This window comes from Schistocerca americana, chromosome 7 (genome assembly GCF_021461395.2).
Source record: "Schistocerca americana isolate TAMUIC-IGC-003095 chromosome 7, iqSchAmer2.1, whole genome shotgun sequence".
Classification (NCBI taxonomy): domain Eukaryota; kingdom Metazoa; phylum Arthropoda; class Insecta; order Orthoptera; family Acrididae; genus Schistocerca; species Schistocerca americana.
In genome coordinates, this window is record NC_060125.1 from 260,826,054 (window position 1) to 260,845,511 (window position 19,458).

General features: G+C 40.3%; 1 protein-coding gene across 1 annotated transcript in view; it reads right to left on the minus strand.

Annotated features, from left to right (window-relative positions):
* The window catches only part of LOC124621975 (protein O-mannosyl-transferase Tmtc3), a 112,439-nt gene that overhangs the window by 71,270 nt on the left and 21,711 nt on the right, over nucleotides 1-19,458 (minus strand). Inside the window, exon 4 of the mRNA XM_047147509.1 lies at nucleotides 12,334-12,470. Coding sequence (XP_047003465.1) covers nucleotides 12,334-12,470 — 137 coding nt within the window. The remainder of the gene's footprint in view (nucleotides 1-12,333; nucleotides 12,471-19,458) is intronic.

Here is a 19,458-nt window from a genome sequence, read left to right on the forward strand (position 1 = left end):
GACTTGTGGGTTATTTGGTGGTCTATGCAAGAATGGTCTAATGTCTGTATTTGTGTCTTTGTATTCTATATATGTCAGCTGAAATTTTTCTTCTATATCTAACATGTGTGTCACTTTATGTTCTATTTGTGCTTGTTCTGGTGGCTGTCTTAAGATTTCGTTTTCCTCTGATTGTTTAATTGATGCGTGTTGTTATCGGTTTGTTTGCTCTGGGATGTTTGAGTCCATTACTGTATTTTCTTCTTCTTCTGACTGTACATTATTTTGTTCCAGTATTTGTTGTACTTGTTGTTTGATGTTTTCTAATTCTGACTAGGGTATCCTGTTATTTTTTATTATTACACAGATCTGATCATCAGCTAGTCATTGTTCTGTTAAAAATTTTAATTCTGGGTATCTGGTAATAAATGTTGTGTATACTTGTGATCTGTATCCAGTTGTGTTGGTTCCTAAGCTTGTTGCTTGGTAATAACAGAACATGAAGTGTCGGTTAACTTCATCAGACCATCTCATCCTCTGACTGTTTTCCTTCTAGGGTGGTTGCAGGAAGCATGTCCTGCAAAACACCTCTATTTGGATTTAAATCATTTTCCGTGTGGCTAGCAGTGTCGTTACCATTGTGGACAGGCATAGGGTTCAAGCGTCGTCCCCGACCATGACAGCGCTTGTCTGAGGCTTCATTAGTTCTGTCCTGAACCAACTAATCACACTAAAAGGGGGGATAGCCCTATTAGTGGTTTGTTCTTTTCGTCGCCTTTTACGACTGGCAGAACATACCGGAGGCCTATTCTTTTCCCGGGCCTCCACGGGGTTATTATTATTGTTGTTGTAATTAATGCACAAATAAACAAAACAGAGGGAGCATTTCATTTGTCGTATGAAGGACAATAATAAACAGAGAGAAATACGTACATAAAAAAAGCAAATAAGTAAATAAAAATAGAAGGATAAACATGAGAGACAAAAATAAAAAACAAATAACTAAAAGTGAAGTAAACAATAGTGAACAAGAGCACAAAAGAAACAGTAATAAAGATAACTGTAGGACAGTAAATAGCGACCAAGCTGGGAGGCAGAAGATAGGAAATTTGGGGAACAAGTAAGGTTGTAGCACTATAAGACACGTTGGTGAAAATTCCATACTCTGATCTGTACCACTGTTAAATGGAATATATGAATGGAAAAAAACGGTGAATGACACATTTACAGGAATTCCCAGTGTATTCTGCGAAATCGTTTCTATAACAAGCCTTTGTGTTCTGTTCATACACCCTCTTCCCCAATTCACCTGGTCATATTGGTATTTTTCTTCTTTCAGTTTTTTGTTTGGGAACTGGTGGCTGGTAGAAAGGCTGGAAGGATGACACAGTCTTATTGTACACACAAAAAACAGGTTTCACCATGTGTCTGGATCAAGTGAAGGATGGCTGAGATGATTAGTGAAAGTATAGAAGTTAAATCTCGCATCGCTCAAATCAAGGACCCATTGTCCTGGATAGGAGTAATAAGCCTATTTTGAAATAAAATCAGACAACAGGTGCCCTTGTCTACTCAACGTCTCCAGCAATTTAGAAACATTTCCACTTATTTCACAAGAGACATCTCTACACCCCAGAAAGATATCAGAAAGATAAAAGAAGACACAATGAAAAGTAAAACTGGAACACACACAGATACAACTTTTCATCAAAGAATTCAATCAATAAAAATAAAAGTACAGCAAATTAAAAACGGACTGTAGTCTTCAAACAGCACAGTAACATGCATCACAGAATACTGCTGTATAGTACTATTGTCATAAGCAAAAGTAAGCTGTTATTTTCGGGCTTCCTTAGTGAGTAAAGGACCACGCATTTATTAAATACTTTAAAGTAACATGTGATATATTTATTGTTATTCAGTATAAATATTTTGTGACACCAAGCTCTGAATTAACAGATATTGGCATTTACTAAAATTCTTTGTGTGTACCCATCACCTTGAGGTAGTATAGACGTCTCAGTCAATAAATCAACCGATATTATGCATAAAGTCTCAATTCACAAAAGTACACTAGTGCTATGTGAAGACATAAGTATGAACACTATCATAAATCAATAACATCCTCATAAGCATCATTCCCAGTTATGCAGTGGCATGGCTGGTTAACAATGCAACATGAGTAACTAAAAATTCTGCATAAGCATCTCCTCATGTGTTTACAAATACAGACAGTGGTCATTGATGCATCTCATTTGCACAGTATGAGTGAAAGCTGGTTTGGAAAGGCTCATAACTGCTGGCCTATGAAAGATTCCTTTCAAAATAAAATGGCTAAGATTTTTTTGAATGTACTGTATTCTAAAAATTAATATAGGAGGAAAAGTACTCAGAAAAAATATCAAGCTCAAGTCTGTAGAGTTTGCTACACTACTTAAATTGAATTTTGATCAGACATTTCCAGAAGTACTCACAGCAGTAGGGCATTCAAATAACAAGCGGACATCACCACCCACTAGAAAGTTCTTCCAGACACTCATTTCCATTAAAAAGAGCCACAGTGAGCCAGAACTCCTAGACTTTTACCACAATTACAAAAAGGTCTACTTAAGGGCAATTCTTTTTTGCAAACAAGTCTTCAATTAACAAAATAATATTTAATGCTGATAAAAGCAGAGCTGTCTGGATGGTCATAAAACAGGAAACAGGTAAAAATAAACAAAAGCATTACAACTTAAAGGACAGGTGTCAATTGATAAATGTTCCACAGAAACTAGCAAATTTTGAAAATGAATATTTATCTAATAATGTTGCAAAAGTTACAATAAAAATTATGGAACACAGATGCAGTTTATGTAAATAATGATGCAACAAATACAAATATGGTGTTGCCTATGAAAGAGATTGAAGTCAAGATAGCAGAAGAATAAAAGTCAGCACACACAGATGAAGTGCCAGTATTTATACTCAAACAATGCCTAGACAGCATGCAAGCTCCCTTAACTAACAAAATAAATAAGCCCTACAGCAGAGGTAACTTTCCACAGTAGTTAAAACAAGCCTCTGCCACATATAGTTAACACCAGAGACAGAGAAACTTACAGGTCTGTATCTCTGCTGTCACCATTCTCAAAAATTGTAGCCAGTTGTGAAAGAAAGACTAATGAATTAGCTGAGAACAGTGCAGTTTGGTTCCAAAATAGTAGAAGTACAGAATCAGTGGTGATTATAAAAGTGGTACTACATGCAACAGATAATGAACTGCTTAACAGATATATTTTTAGATTTAAAAAATGTCTCTGACAATGTCAGTCATAAAATTCTACTGGAGAAGACAGAATCATTAGGAATAAGAAGGGTAGCTAATGAATGGTTGCAACCATATTTATAAAAATGGTTACAAGGCATAAAGATAGTAAAGGGACTTGCACACAGTGAATTTTTTAGTAAATTATTACATTGTTTTTTGGTTGCAGACGACATGCTACCAGTGCATGATAATGTACAAATGGTCCTGCAGAAGAATGTAAAATGGAAACTGTTCTTTAGACCTAATTTTTGTAGATTAGGCATCATGCAAAACACATTCACATTTCACAGATTTTAATAAAGGAAACCCACTGACAATGGTGCATAGGTGCTAAAAAATGTTTGTGTCACATTAAAAAGCAGTGTTTTTCTTAAGAAGCAGATCTTATATCCAATGACTTAGTAAAACATTTATCAGATCCAAAATACATTAATAGAAAAGTTCCACAAGGCAGCAACTTAGGATCATTGTTGTTCTTAATATACATAAGTGACTTAGAAATGTTAGGCATGGAGAAAAAATTCTCTTCGTAGCTGAGAAAAACATGTTAATTATAGATGAAATGACAAAACTCCTGGTATAAAAAGCAAATAAAATCCTCAGTATTGTTTACAACTAAAACTGAAGATAAAATTAACACCATGAATTTCTGTCAAAGAGAGGAAATAATACACTAAATAAATATGATAATTCTTTAGATTGCATAATAAAACAATTTTTTTTAGGAAACACAATTATATATTGATACCTTCAGCTGCTGACGAGCATTGATATATATCAAAGGTGAAAATGTGTGCCTGACTGGGACTCAAATCTGTGATCTCCTGCTTATATGGCAGATGCTCTATCCATCTGAGCCACCGAGGTCACAGAGGATAGTGTGACTGCAGGGACTATCTTGCACACGTCTCCCACGAGACCCACATTCTCACCTTGTATGTCCACAAACTACATTCGTAGTGTCCCTACCCAACACACTCATTACTCGTGGAAGACATTCTTGTCAAGTCCCGTAAGAGTTTGGGTAATATGTGTGCATCCGCACTGAAGAAGGAGGTCATGGCCAGTATTGCCAGAACTATATACTTATATAGATATGGTGTCTGTTCTTTCGGACATGTAATGAGTGTAATGAGCAGGGGCACTACAAATGTAGTGTGTGGACATTAAGTTGGGAATATGGGTCTCATGGGAGGCGTGCGTGAGATAGTCCCTGCAGTCGAGTTGCACTATCCTTTGTGTCCTCGTTGGCTCAGACAGATAAAGTGTCTGTCATGTAAGCAGGAGATCTCGAGTTCGAGTCCTGGTCGGGGCACACATTTTCATCTGTACCCGTTGATATATATCAACACCCGTCAGCAGCTGAAGGTAGTAATATATAATTCTAATTTCGTTCTAGACGGCTGCAGGCCATCAACGGTGTCTGTTCTTTCAGACATGTCTGAAAGAACAGACACCATATATATATATATATATATATATATATATATATATATATATATATATGGTGTACTCATTCCATTTGAGCTGACAGTCAATATTCACACAATTTTTATATATATATATATATATATATATATATATATATATAAAAATTGTGTGAATATTGACTGTCAGCTCAAATGGAATGAGTACACCATATATATATATATATATATATATATATATATATATATATGGTGTCTGTTCTTTCAGACATGTCTGATTTATATATATATAAAAATTGTGTGAATATTGACTGTCAGCTCAAATGGAATGAGTACACCAAGATACCATCAATAAGAATTTCGCCAACTAGTTAAACTCTTACACTGTAAGACTTAAAGAGTCTTATCATCAGTTTACAACAACTGATAGTTACATACTATTCCTGTGTGCACTCCTTAGTCCTTAGCTACCATACGTTTGGCACCATATGCAAAAAATCTGGCAACAATAATGAAACTACAAAAAAGTGCAGTAAGAGTAGTAACTAAAATACAAAAATTGGCTCACTACAAAAATCTGTTTTAAGAGTTGGGGAATCTAACAGAATCATTTGAGTGGAACTGTCATTACATCATGAGTGTAACATCATGCATATTAATAGAAAAATAAGTAACAGCTCTGCTAACGATTTTGGAAAAAGAACCAAACTTGCATGTACTGGGGGGGATTCTATAGTATTTTCCACTAGGGAATTAACGGTGCGGTATACACTGCCCAAGTGCAGTATACACTGCCCAAGGAAATTAAACAGATAACTAAAATCAGCAGTTTTAAAAATACTCTTAAAGCAATGTTGGGAAAATTTGAAAAAAAAAAAAAGTCCCTGTCATTCCACAATATACTTCTGGATTATAGATCATCTTACTGGAAAATTTGTCAAGGTTCTATGATGGAAAATGCTAATCTCCTTTCATCTTGCGATTAAACAATGTAACATTAGTTTTAATATAATCTAGACCTGTAAGTTACTATATACCAGTTAAGTTTTAACTATGTTTTATTGTTGTGTTAAGCTGGTATGTCTAATATCATTTTAAATTAACTTGTGGATGACTGAACAGCTAACTGTTCACACTAAGGTAACATTACCTCAATGTGTGTTATTGTAAATTCACACCTCTATGTGGGCATGCCAACTAACAAACTGTCAGTCTGGATGAATGGTTACCACCAAACTATGGCCAAGAAACATCTGGACAACCCCACAGCTGAACATGCTGCCCAACATGATATGCTTCATCTCAATGACTGCTTCATAGCCTGTGCCATCTGGCTCCTTTCTACTGACACCAGCTAGTCTGAACTGCCCAGGTGGGAAGTCTCCCTAAAACATACTCTTCATTCCCATAACCCCCCTGGACTCAACCTTCACTAATCCCTGTTCTCTCCCTACCAATCCTCTTTGGTGCTCCCACTAAAGCACCACACATTACATCAAGGTGCCCATAGTCTTCCCCCCCCCCCCCCCACCCCCCCTTCTCTACATCTCTCCATCTTGTATTATTGAAAGAATATCTTGACTGAAGTAAATAATAAAAAGCTGTCCATAGTAAAATGAGTAGAATGCCAAGCGTATCAATTACTGATGCAGTTATACAAAAATGGAAAGCTATGTTGTAAAATGAAAACAAAATACAAGTGACTTTTCTGCCAATTAATAAACAAAAACTAGTTAATGATAATTTTCTTGGAAATTCTTAGAAGACAAGGACAATGATATTTTTATTTTTCTATTTTTATATGTTGAATTAAAGGAGGAATCGCAACAAAGATAGCAGGAATTAAAATGTTTACTCTGGCTCAGATCTACTGCACATAATACTTTCTACAACAAAAGTCAAAATAAATGGGACAATACTCTCTGTGGAAATGTTATAAACAAAGAACAAAGCAGTATCCGCACCCAGCTCTGTGTACATTGATGTTATAGCTTCAAGTTGAACAAATACATTTCAAGGACAACGCAATACATGAAAGTCACAGATCAAGTAAACAGAGTAAGACGTGTCACTTTAACAGTCAAATCATAACCGAGTCCGAGTCTAGCGGCCGCTGGCTGGCTGACCGCTTAGGTGGTGCTGCTGCTGCATGGCTGGCAGACAGTGCCACATGTAGAGGACGCGCATAACTGTGCCGCAGCACTTTGAAAGATCGGCGAGTCACAACACTTTTCCCCCCTTTGAAGCTTTTGCACAGGTCTTGATGGAGGTGGCCTGTAGATTGATAATGTTCATAGGTGTTGTTTGACTGGCCCTAAAGTCTCAAGGAGGAAGCTTCCATTACGAACAGAAGTGTTCCCGATGATAACGGGTCGCGATGACAGGAGACATAGGGGTCAAATCTGCTGGGGCCCCGTGCACCAATCTGCCCATTGTGTCAAGTCCAGTTGTTAAAACAACAGGAGACATGGGCTATGTGTCCACGTCCATAGGAGGAGGCGAGTAGAGTTACTCCGACAGATGATGGTCATCTGGTTCCTGCATGGGCACGTCTCCTGTTGGCATCAGTTCTTGTGCTGGTACCGATATGATGGTGAGAGGACTGCGTTGTGAGTAATGAGAGATTCCAGGATCCCGAGCGTCAGGTAGAGCTGAAGGTGGTGTAGCGGCATCCGCAACAGGCATTGCCAGCACACAAGGCTGAAGCTGGTCTGAATGACACACTGCAACACCCGTGTCTGTCTGGATTTCATACAGGCGTTGGCCACGGTGTCCTAAGATACAGCCAGGATTCCATTTTGGCCGCCTGCCATATCCCCGTACCCATACATGGTCGCTGGCAGTGAACTGGCCAAACGAAGGCACCCGCGGCCGTGAGGTGGCAGGCCGCAGAAGATGAAGTAGCATGCGGGGCTGTCGGCCATGTAAGAGCTCAGCCGGGCTGTCGCCCATGGGGGTGAAACAGTAAGAAGCCAGAAACTGGAGAAGCGCATCATCAGGAGCAGACGAAGTCAGGAGTTTCCTCATCTGAGCCTTAAATGTGCGGACCAGTCGTTCAGCCTCACCATTTGACTGTGGATAGAATGGAGGGGCCGTGGCATGCATGACGCCGTCACGGGCACAAAAATCCGCAAAACTGAAAGAGGCAATTGCGGACCATTATCAGTGACAAGAGTAGAAGGAAGGCCTTCCAAAGAGAAAATGCGAGCTAGAGCATTGGTGGCTGCTGCAATGGTAGGCGACGTGCAACGGACAACGAAAGGAAAGTTAGAGTAGGCGTCAGCAACGAGAAGCCAATAAGTACCTAAAAAAGGTCCCACGAAGTCAGCATAAATACATTCCCAGGGCTTCTAGGGTGAAGGCCACGGTGACAAAGATGACTTCGGGGTGGCGGCCTGTGACGCACAAGGGCTGCAGGCAGCGACCATGTGTGCGATTTCAGAGTCGATGCCAGGCCAGTACACACGACAGCGCACCAGAGATTTTGTGCGAAAGACACTCCAGTGCCCTTAGTGAAGGGGGTGCAAGACCGAAGGACGCAAAAGACGCAGATACTACAACACGCGGTGAAGCATTTTCGGCGGAAAGGAGGATAACACCATCCCTAGCCATGAGGCAATAACGCAAAGTGTAGTAGTTCCGCAATGGATCACAAGTCTTAGCGGACGGACGATCTGGCCAACCCTTCTGAATACAGTGTAAAACCTGGGAGAGGGTAGGGTCAGAACCCGTAGCAGCCGCCAGCCGGTCCCCGGTGATGGGGAACCCGTCCACAACCCGCTGCTCGGCAACATCCAGGTGGAAACACAAAAGTTCGTCCCTATCGAATGCCAGATCAGGACCCATGGGAAGGCGAGACAGTGCATCAGCATTCGCATGTTGAGCCATTGGCCAGAAATGAATCTCATAATTGAAACGAGACAAGTAAAGAGCCCAACACTGGAGGTGGTGTACAGCCTTGTCGGGAAATGACGTTGATGGATGAAACAAGGAAACAAGAAGTTTGTGATACATAACAAGATGAAATTTGGACCCATAGAGAAAAACACCAAACTTATGAAGAGCATAAATAATGACCAAAGCTTCTTTTTCAATTTGAGAATACTTTTGTTGGGCATCCATGAGCGTTTTGGAGGCATAAGCAATGGGTTGTTCAGAACCATCAGAAAAACGGTGCGCAAGGACTCCACCAACCCCGTATTGAGAGGCGTCCATGGCAAGAACAAGATGTTGGCCAAGTCGATAAGTAGCCAGGCACGGGGCCTGTTTCAGAATAGTCTTCAATTTCTGGAAAGCCGCATAGCATGACGCGGGCCAGAGAAAAGGCACGTTTTTATGCAACAGGCGATGCAACGGCTGAGCCACCGAAGCAGCAGATGGTAGAAACCTGTGATAGTATGCTATTTTCCCCAAGAAGGCCTGCAGTTCCTTAACAGATGTAGGGCAAGGAAGGGCTTTGATCGCAGCGACAGTTTGCTGAAGCGGACGAATACCATCCCGAGAGAATTGAAACCCCAAGTACGTGATAGATGCCTGAAAAAATTTTGATTTCTGAAGATTACACTTAAGACCAGCAGTCTGTAAGACATGAAAAAGTGTGTGGAGCTTCTGAAGATGTTCTTCAGTGGTGGAGCCAGTGACAACAATGTCGTCCAGGGACAGTGAGCAATAATTGTTCCAAGAATCGCTGAAAGAGAGCAGCGGTGCTGACAACCCAGAATGGCAATTGTTGGTATTGATAGAGGCTGAAAGGCGCGTTAAGGACCAGAAACTACTGGGAAGCAGCGTCGAGAGGAAGTTGATGATAAGCTTCTGATAGGTCAAGTATAGAAAAATACTGGCCTCCAGCAAGTTTAGTGAACAATTCTTCAGGTCAAGGCATAGGGTAAGTGTTGATACGGTATTGAGCATTTACAGTGGCTTTGAAATCACCACAGAGATGAATATCACCATTTGGCTTAGCAACAACAATGGCAGGAGAGGACCACTCACTGGAAGTGACAGGAAGCAAGACCCCTGAAGCAGTGAGACGATCCAGCTCCTGTTTTACCTGATCACAAAGGCCACAGGAATGAGCCGAGCCCGAAAAAACTTATGCCGACCAGTGGGTCTGAGCATGATATGAGCTTCAAAGTCATTTGCACGGCCTAACCCAGGAGAAAAAAGGGACAAAAATGTCGTCAACAAGGAATCCAATTGAGCATAAGGAATAGAGATGATACTGACAGAGTCATCTATGGAGAACCCGAAAATGCGGAAGGCATCGAAACCAAAAAGATTCTCCGCGTTACTATGGTCGACCACAAATATTGGAACAGTGCAAACGACAGATTTGTAAGATACCTCAGCATCAAATTGTCCCAAGAGAGAAATCTTCTGTTTATTGTAAGTCTGTAATTGCCTAGTGACAGGTGACAGGATTGGAGAACCCAGCTGAAGATATGTCTGAGAATCGATGATAGTGGCAGCAGAACCAGTATCCACCTGCATGGGAACGTCTCGACCAAGTATTTGGACAGTGAGGAATAACTTCCCTGAAAGGGAAGAAGTACAATTGACAGACAACACAGAATCAGAATCAGCGCCATGTTCATGAACATCATGTGTGCGGTCGGATTTGCAAACAGATGAAACATGACTTTCTTTTTGCATTTGTGACACACACCCCAACGTTGTGGACAATCCTCTCGTGAATGTTTCGTAAAACACTGCGGACATGAAGGAAGTTGCTGTGGGTTTTGCTGCAGTTTCTTAGAGGTTTGTGAACGGTTAGGCCGAGGCTGCGCTTGGGAGTGTACTGCGGCCACGTTGGCCGGTGGGGACATGCCACACGCTTTGTCAACAGTGCACAGAGGTTGTATTTCCCCGACATCACCCCATGCCTCTATTTGCGCTCCAGGGGTGCGGGAAATTTCAAAAGAATGAGTGATGGATAGGACTTCATCTAGAGTCAGATTTGCCAATTGAAGGGCACGTTGCCTAACTTCTTTGTCGGGCGCCGACCGGAAAATAGCATCTCGTACCATGGAATCGGCGTAGGATTCTTTGTGAACTTCAGTAACAAGTTGACACTTTCTACTGAGGCCGTGAAGTTCAGCAGCCCAAGTGCGATAGGATTGATGCAGTTGTTTTTGACAACGATAAAAGGCAACACGAGAGGCTACCACATGCGTATGCTTTTGAAAATACACGGACAGAAGTGAGCACATTTCAGCAAAGGAAAAAGACGCAGGATCTTTCAAAGGAGCCAATTGCGACAACAACCAATACATTTGAGGTGAAATCCATGAAAGGAACAGAGACTTACATGTTTGGTCATCTGCGAAATGAAATGCCAAGAAGTGCTGTCGAAGACGTTTTTCGTTATCAGACCAGTCTTCCACCGTCTTGTCGTAAGAAGGAAAAGGAGGTAGAGAGAATGACGAGAGATGCCCCACATTTGATGCCGCGACAAAATCATGAATCATATTTGTGAGAAGCGTTTGCTGTTCTATTAGACCTTGCAATAGTTGCTCTAAAGTAGCCATGGAAACATGTGGGTCAACGATGAAAAAGAAAAATTCACTACCTCGTCACCAATTGTTATAGCTTCAAGTTGAACAAATATATTTCAAGGACGATGCAATACATGAAAGTCACAGATCAAGTAAACAGAGTAAGACTTGTGTCACTTTAACAGTCAAATCATAACCGAGTCCGAGACTAGCGGCCGCTGGCTGGCTGGCCGCTTAGGTGGCGCTGCTGCTGCATGGCTGGCAGACAACGCCGCATGTAGAGGATGTGCATATCTGTGCGGCGGCACTTTGAAAGATTGGCGAGTCACAACAGTTGAAAGTGTAGAACCTATATATACCTCACACAATTACTAATAATAGCACTTCTCCTACTTCAAGAGTGAATGGAAACTCTTGCCTACAGTTTCTACAGGTGGTCAAGAAATCTAAAAGGTATTAATCTGTTTCACTAACAGCATCAGTTGCAGAAAGCACTGGAACCACAGTAAATTCAGCAAGACCAACAATGACAAAAAAATTGAAGTAAAGAAAACAGGACAAATAACATTATAGTTTTTGTGGCGGTGTTCGTAGCGACAAACAATTCACGGTAGAAACGGCTTACGAAGTCACCGCCACACTTTTAATAGCGGGCCGACCGGTCCGCTGGAACAGTGAACAGAAAGATGAAAACCCAAACACTCTGATTAAATAAAAGTCGGTACTTATCTTTATTAATGAAGATACAGAAACACAGTAGTGAACTCAGTGTCTACAGAGATCTGTCTAGTTCGAGTCGGAGCGGCTAGGTCAGCGTCGGCTGACGACAAACAACAACTCTGCCGCGATGAACACACAACTGACTAGCAAGTACACAATTCGGTGGCGAGTATACAACTGAGCGGCGAATACAGAACTGTCCTAGCGCTCGCGACTCCAGCGCTTAAGAAGCCAGAAGCCAGCGGTGGCGCGCGCAGACTTGCGGCGATTTCCTGTCTCGCTGGCGCTGCTTATGCGGACGGCGTCCGGACTTTGATGCTGCCAACCTTTTGGCAGCGGGCTCGGGTGGCATTACTGGCTAGGATATAACAATAGTAATTTGTAATATCAGTATGGGACTTACCTGAAGTACATGAGTGTTACTAAGCAATGTAGCAACATGTTGATAAGATGGTAGCCCATGGGCTCCAACTGATGCAAGGCATAGTTCCATCTAAATGTCAGAACACAGAGTGGCCTATATGACTTGTGACTCTGCTCCTGCAAATAAGAAACATGTCATTTATCAATCTCCATCTTAAAGGGGGGAAGGTGGATATTAAAGTAAGGGCAGACTTAAACATTTAATTGTCACCAACATCATTAAACATGGAGCACTGGCTCTAGTGGACAAGAATGGCAAAGGAAGTTTATCACAGACTTGTTGAAGAAACCATTTCAGCATCCACATAAATAAACTGTAAGGAAACAATGGAAACTTAACTCATGGTGACCGGATGGATAATTGGAAACTGCGACTCCACAATACATCTATACCTACATACACACTCTGCAAAACTACTGAAGTGCAGACAATGTGACATCTTACTTGGTGTAGGAAATGATATCCCATTCCAGATATACTGTGCACATTTCCTCTATTGAATATATTTTGATCACAATTTCCACTCATATATAATGTGAGAGATGATGTAGACTGTGTCCAAATTCATTGGTAGACATACAAAATCTGTGGGCCCAGTGAACAGAATGGAGCTTACGCTGTCTGGGAGTATTTGCATAGGGCCAATAGAAACTATAAGGTCTGTTCAAAAAATTTGGAACATTTGTAATTTTTTGTTGTAGCGAGGCACCCCTGTGCAAGCCTGTGTTTAATATGTAACAGCTGGAAGTTTCATTGTTGTATATCTGTTAGTTATTGTTCAGAGCTGTATTGAGTAGAATGCTGTGTCACACAGTTTGCAAATTTCGAGATAGCAGAGTTACAGGACCAATGGGTCTGCATTAAATTTTGCATTAAACTCAAGAAAAACTTTACAAAGACACACCGAATGATGCAGAAATCCTACGATGGTAAGGAGTTGAGACTTACTTGGTGTTACAAATGGTTCACATGGTTTAAAAATGGCCAGACAGAAGTTAAAGATGACCCTTGTTCAGGACGCCCTCCAATGTATACTGACGATGCTTATGTCAGGAACATCAACGAAATTGTGCAAGACTGACTGTCCAAGATGTTGCAGAAGAATGTAGCATTTCATTTGGATCATGTCATTAAATTCTGATACAGTATCTTGGAATGCATTGTGTTGCTGCCAAGTCTGTCCCACAGCTCATGAGTCAAGACCAGAAAGACCTTCGCCTCACAATCTCTGAAGAGCTTCTGGATCATGCAAGTGAGAATGAGATGTTCCTTAAGAGAATCATAACTGGTGACAAGACATGGGTCTATGATTATGAAGTTGAGACCAAAGTTCAGTTTTCACAGTGGACGGGAAAGGTTCTCCAAGAGCAAAACAAGCTCGCCAGGTCAGTCAAATGTCAAAGCAATGCTGATAGTTTCCTCTGACTTCCAAGGATTAGTTTATCATGAACTTGTGCCATGGCAACAAACTGTAATCAATGGTACTACTGGGATGTGTTGTAACATCAGCGAGAAAACGTGAGATGGAAACAGCCTGATATGTGGTGAGACTGTTTTTGGCTCTAGCACCATGATAACACAAATGCACATTCATCCCTGTTGGTGCATGACTATTGCACAAAAATCAAAATCACTGTGTTACCTCATCCTCCATACTCTCCAGACCTTGGCCCTGTGGATTTTTTTTAATTCCAAAGCTGAAAACCCCCTTTGAAAGGACAAAGATTTGCAATGATAGATGAGATACAAGAAGATTCACAGACAGCTCTGCGCATGATCCAGCCAGAGGCTTGCAGACAGTGTGGGAGCAGTTTATCAATTTGGAGGAGAATATTTTGAAGGAGACCATGCAGAATAAGTCAAAGGTGAGCATAGAAAAATTTTGTGGACAAAGTTCCAGAATTTCTTGAACAGACCTCATATACTGTATTGTGTGTATTATTTTAGCAAGGTAGCAGCAGAACAGCAATTAAACTTATTTTTCAGGAACAGATGAAAGCAATTCTGATGGTTTTATGGAACCTGTAGATAATAGAAAATTTGCTGCAAAAATAAAGCAATTTGTTGTCACAGAGCACAGAATGTTTCTCTGCTATAAAAAGAAGATAACAGTCATTACTCAGTTTCAGTAAAAAATACAAAGAAAAAGAGAGAACAGAGAAAGGGGCCAAGGAGAAAGGAGAGAGGAAAAAGACAATGGAAGGAGATATTTCTGAAAATAATGACACTACTACCAGCACATAGAATTAGTATTGTACAAGCCAGTCAGTATGTACAACTTCAGTTGTCAGTCACACTGTGGACACCAAGAAATTAGTAATTTTATTGCAGTTCTATCTTCCTAAGATTTTGAATTAACATCCAGTCATTGCAGTCACCTACAAGTGCTACTATATGCATGCTGAATTGACAGACCAAATTCCAAGATGCTGCATAGTCTAGCATATTTTGAATAACCAATCAAGAACAGAGAAATCATGTGACTGCTTCCTGCATTAACCTATACAGAGATGCTTCTGAATCCCACTCTCTTAAGCTCTATCTCTCCTCCTTGGCAGATGGCTTAGGCCATCTGTCCCTGCCTCAATTGTAACTTTAATCTTTCTCTGCCTCAGTCTCTTCCTACCATTCCACAGTCACACTGAAATATCACCCTTCTTTTTAACACCTTTTAACCTCTGACAACCCACACCATTGGCCATGCAACTGGCACATGGGATATAATTCCTGGAGGTTCCTTTATAACCTCACTTCTTCCATGTCACCCACATTCCACTCAAGCCACCCCGTACAGTATTTTATACTTTACAGTTCTGAGATTACACTTGCAGTTTTGGGAACAGTATCCACAAGTAACAAATGATTTTTGAGGTGGTTGTGCATGTATTCTTATGTTTGAAGCAGTCCTATTCTCAGTGCTCACTGTGTACGTATGGTGTTCAACTTGCACCACTCTCCCTCCCCCTCCCCCCCCTTCCTCCTCCTCTCATCCTTTCTCACCCAAACCCCATCATTGAGTTTTATCAATAGTAACACAGTTTAAGTTGTCAAATTCCTCTTGCTTAGACCATGGATTTATGCACCAATCTATAGGTAATGGATAACAGTGAGAAATCTGCTGTTGAAAATGAGCATATGCAAGAGACAGTAAATCAACGAGCAATGCTTATATTAAGCAGTAATTCACATCATCATCATAGGATAGCCTCACCACTGATGAAGGTTATACAGATTGATGAAATTATTTCACGATAAACACAGAAATACAGGGAACTTTTTTGATGAAGACACCACACATTTTTCCTAATATAAAACGCAAACTTATTTACTATAAAAAGTATGTCAACAAAGACACAATGTTATTTAGAGGTGATCATGAACAAATGGAACATATGTCGTGGCAAGATTCAACAGTACACATCTGAAACCAAATTTTACAGTGGAATACGAAGATGGGGTGCTATAAACATTTTAGATTTGCATATGTAGAAAGAATACAGTAGACATATTTTTGGAATCTTTAGGAAACCAACAACCACAGACTCAACTGTAAGTGTTAGTGTGAACCATCTACAAGAACAGAAAATGGCATTCTTCTGAGCTATGTTCCACAGAATTCTGAAATTGCCACTTACTAATCATGAGAAAACTAAGGAGGTGAACATTTTAAAGAAAACTGCCACAGCCAATGGTCATAGGATTGAAGAAACTGAATGCCTACAAAAAACCATGGAAACTAAAGTTAACCGAGATTTAGATACTAAAACCAATTTAACATATGTAAGTATAACTTACATGGGAGGCATTATGGATAAACTCACAAGGTCCTCCTCCTCCAAAAGAAAAAATTTTAAATAAGCTTCAAAGCCAAAAGTTCATTGTGTTACATGCTTTCCCATAGTGTTGGTGCAAAGAAAGATCATCCAATTCAGGTATTTACAAAATCTCTTGTAAGGAGTATAATGGTTTTTATATCGGACAACTGAGATGCAACTTTCTGACAATGTTTAAAAATACTGTAGAAGCATCTAAAGAAAACTTACCTTTGGTAATCACCTAACTAAAAATAAGCATACAACAGACCATAAAAGACACAGGGAATAATACTGGAATTTTACATATTGCTGCTAAGGTTTCACTGATGAACATGCTGGAGGAAATGGAAATCTACAGTCACATGAAAAGAAGAGTGAATAAGTTACTTAATGATGAAACTGAGCTGAGGGAAAAGCAATTACTAGAACTGTTCACAAAATGGATATAAGTTTGCCTCAGTTGCCTCATTTTATTGGATACACTTTTGATTTGCAATTTGTTGACTTTGTTGTTAAGCTTCCTCCCACCATGCCAACTTTTAACCTTTGACTATACTTGCAAAGTTTTATCAGTTTCTACTCTTCCTACGCTGGTTAGGTTGCTACTCTCTTTTGTTTGCCCCCTCCTGAACTTGAGGGCAATATTACAGAAAGAGTAGAGGAAGTAGACAAAGATAAGATGGGAGATATGGGACAGTGAGAAGAAAAATTGACACAGCACTGAAATACCTGGAGTAGATGACATTACCTCACAATTACTGTGATCCTTTCGACAGCCAGCCATGGCAAAGCTATTCCACCTGGTGTGCACGATATTTGAGATTGGTGAAGCACCTCCACAGACTTAAAGGAGAACATAATTTCAAAGAAAGCAGGTGCTTACAGGTCTCGATATTACCAAACTATCAGTTTAATAACTCATGCTTTCAAAACAGTGACACTAATTATTTACAGAATAATGAAAAAACTGATGGAGGCTGTCCTCAGGGAAGATCAGTTTGGGCTCCAGGGAAATATAGGGACACACAAGGCAACATTAATCCCAAAACTTCTCTTAGAAGATAGGTTAAGGAAAGGCAAAGCTATGTTTATATCAGTTACATGTTCAGAGAAAGGTTTGGACACTGTTGAGCAGAAAATACACTTCAAAATTCTGAAGGTGGCATGGATACAACACAGTGTGTGAGAGGTTAATTACAACATGTATAGAAATTAGACTGAAATTTACAAGAGTTGAAGGACATAAAAGGGGAGCAGTGGTTGAAAATGGAGTGAAACAGGGTTGCAGCCTTCCATAATGTTGAAATGATAATTAAATCAAGACCCTGAGCTGCTGACAAGCATTGATATACATCAACAGGGACAGTTGAAAATGTGTGCCCCGACCGGGACTCTAACCTGGGATCTCCTGCTTACATGGCAGATGCTCTATCCATCTGGACCATCGAGGGCACAGAGGATAGTGCGACTTCAGGGATTTATCCCTTGCACGCTCCCCATGAGACCCACATTCCCAACTTAATGTGTGCGGATGCACACGCACTGCCCGAACTCTTTTGGGACTCGGTAAGATTGTCTACCACAAGTAATGAGTGTAATGGGCAGGGGCACTACAAATGTAGTGTGTGGACATTAAGTATGTGCACTTCACCTCTTTCCAGAGTCACTTTAGACTCTGGCATTTTGTTGCAAATGCTTCAGCAATTAACTGCTTGGTTTTTAACACTACTATTGGGGGGGGGGGGGGGGGGGGGGGGAGGGCATTCCTTTCAATCTTACACTAATACTTCTCAGTCTCCTACAGCTGCCATTATCTGCACTGGATGTAGAGACGCATAATTTACGAAGTTTAAACTAGTTTGTCACAGAACCTTCAAAGACTCTGGTTCAATCCTTCTACTCGATTCAGAACCAGGGCACCATGACCAGTTCTGGGGACAATGCTGCTAACTGTGAGCTCTGTTTAAACTTCATACATAAGGCTGGTCTTCTCAAGCCTCTTTGCCATTTGCTGGAATGATCCAAGAATGACCTCAGTGCCCAGATAACAGGCATCATTTGTTCGAGCGTGTACCACAATCCGCAGTTAGTTGCACCCTGCTCCCCCATTGGCTGCTGGAGTAGCCTCTTCAACATGTTGAAAAAGGTATGTACGCATATACACTGAGTACAGCTGTTGTTTGTTCTTGTCCCTTGCTGCCACTTCCCTAAGAGGTGCCATTATTCGCTGTACTTTTGAACAGCTGACAATTAATAGACATACCGCCACTAGTAATCTAGCTCTGTTAAACACGTACATTAATGCTATAGCTCCCATTAAGCTTCATCAGGGCAATGGTACATTCAGAATTTAAATAGAAAACAGCAAGGAGATTCTCTATCACACTATTATCAGTAGCACTAAATGAAGTTCCCACACCTTTAACAGTGAAATCAAAGAAGGGAAACATCTAAATGGAACACATCTCAACCATCTTCATTTTTCTGATGACACAGCAGTATTTGCCTCTACAGAAGATAAACTTTAGCAACACTGTAAGAACTTAATACAGCAAGTCTGACAGTACATAGCAAAAATAACTGACAAGGACACTGAAATCACAAGGAAACTGAAATAATGTGTAATTAATACAATGAAAAGAAAACTGTATACATTAACAATGAAGTCATATTATCAGATAATAAAGTTTTGTATTTTGATAACTTTATGCTACATGACTGTAGACACAGGAACAGAAATAGATGAGCAAGAAAGCTCTGGAGAGCTTTTGGGAAAGGAAATAAAGTTTTCAAAATGAAGATTTCAGCTTCTCTGAAGCAGTTAGTTTTCTATCCACATACTACAGTTTTGCCTCGTGACAGTGAGACACTTATTTCAAACGAAAAAAAATAAAAAATAAAACTGAGGTTTTTCAAGCAAGAAATGAATTCTGGAAACCACAAGGAGAAACTTTTAGAAAAAAAAAAAATCCTTAATAATTTTTATGACAAAGCATATTTTAAAGTTTCGTTTTCCAAACACCATATTTTACTTTGACATTTACCAAGAATTGAAACCTGAAATATGTTAAGGAAGATTGCACAAAAGAACACTAGCTGCTGTTACATTTAAGTCTTCTTGTAACCAGTGTCTGGAACAAAACCTCAAGGTTGTGAAGGTGATCCTCTGGAGGTCCACCTATTAACAAATGTTATCAATGTATGCAACACATTTGGGAAAATAATCTTGCTGACAATACTGCTCAAGGTAGACCAGAGTCTCATATTCCTTTGGGCTTATAAAAGTATG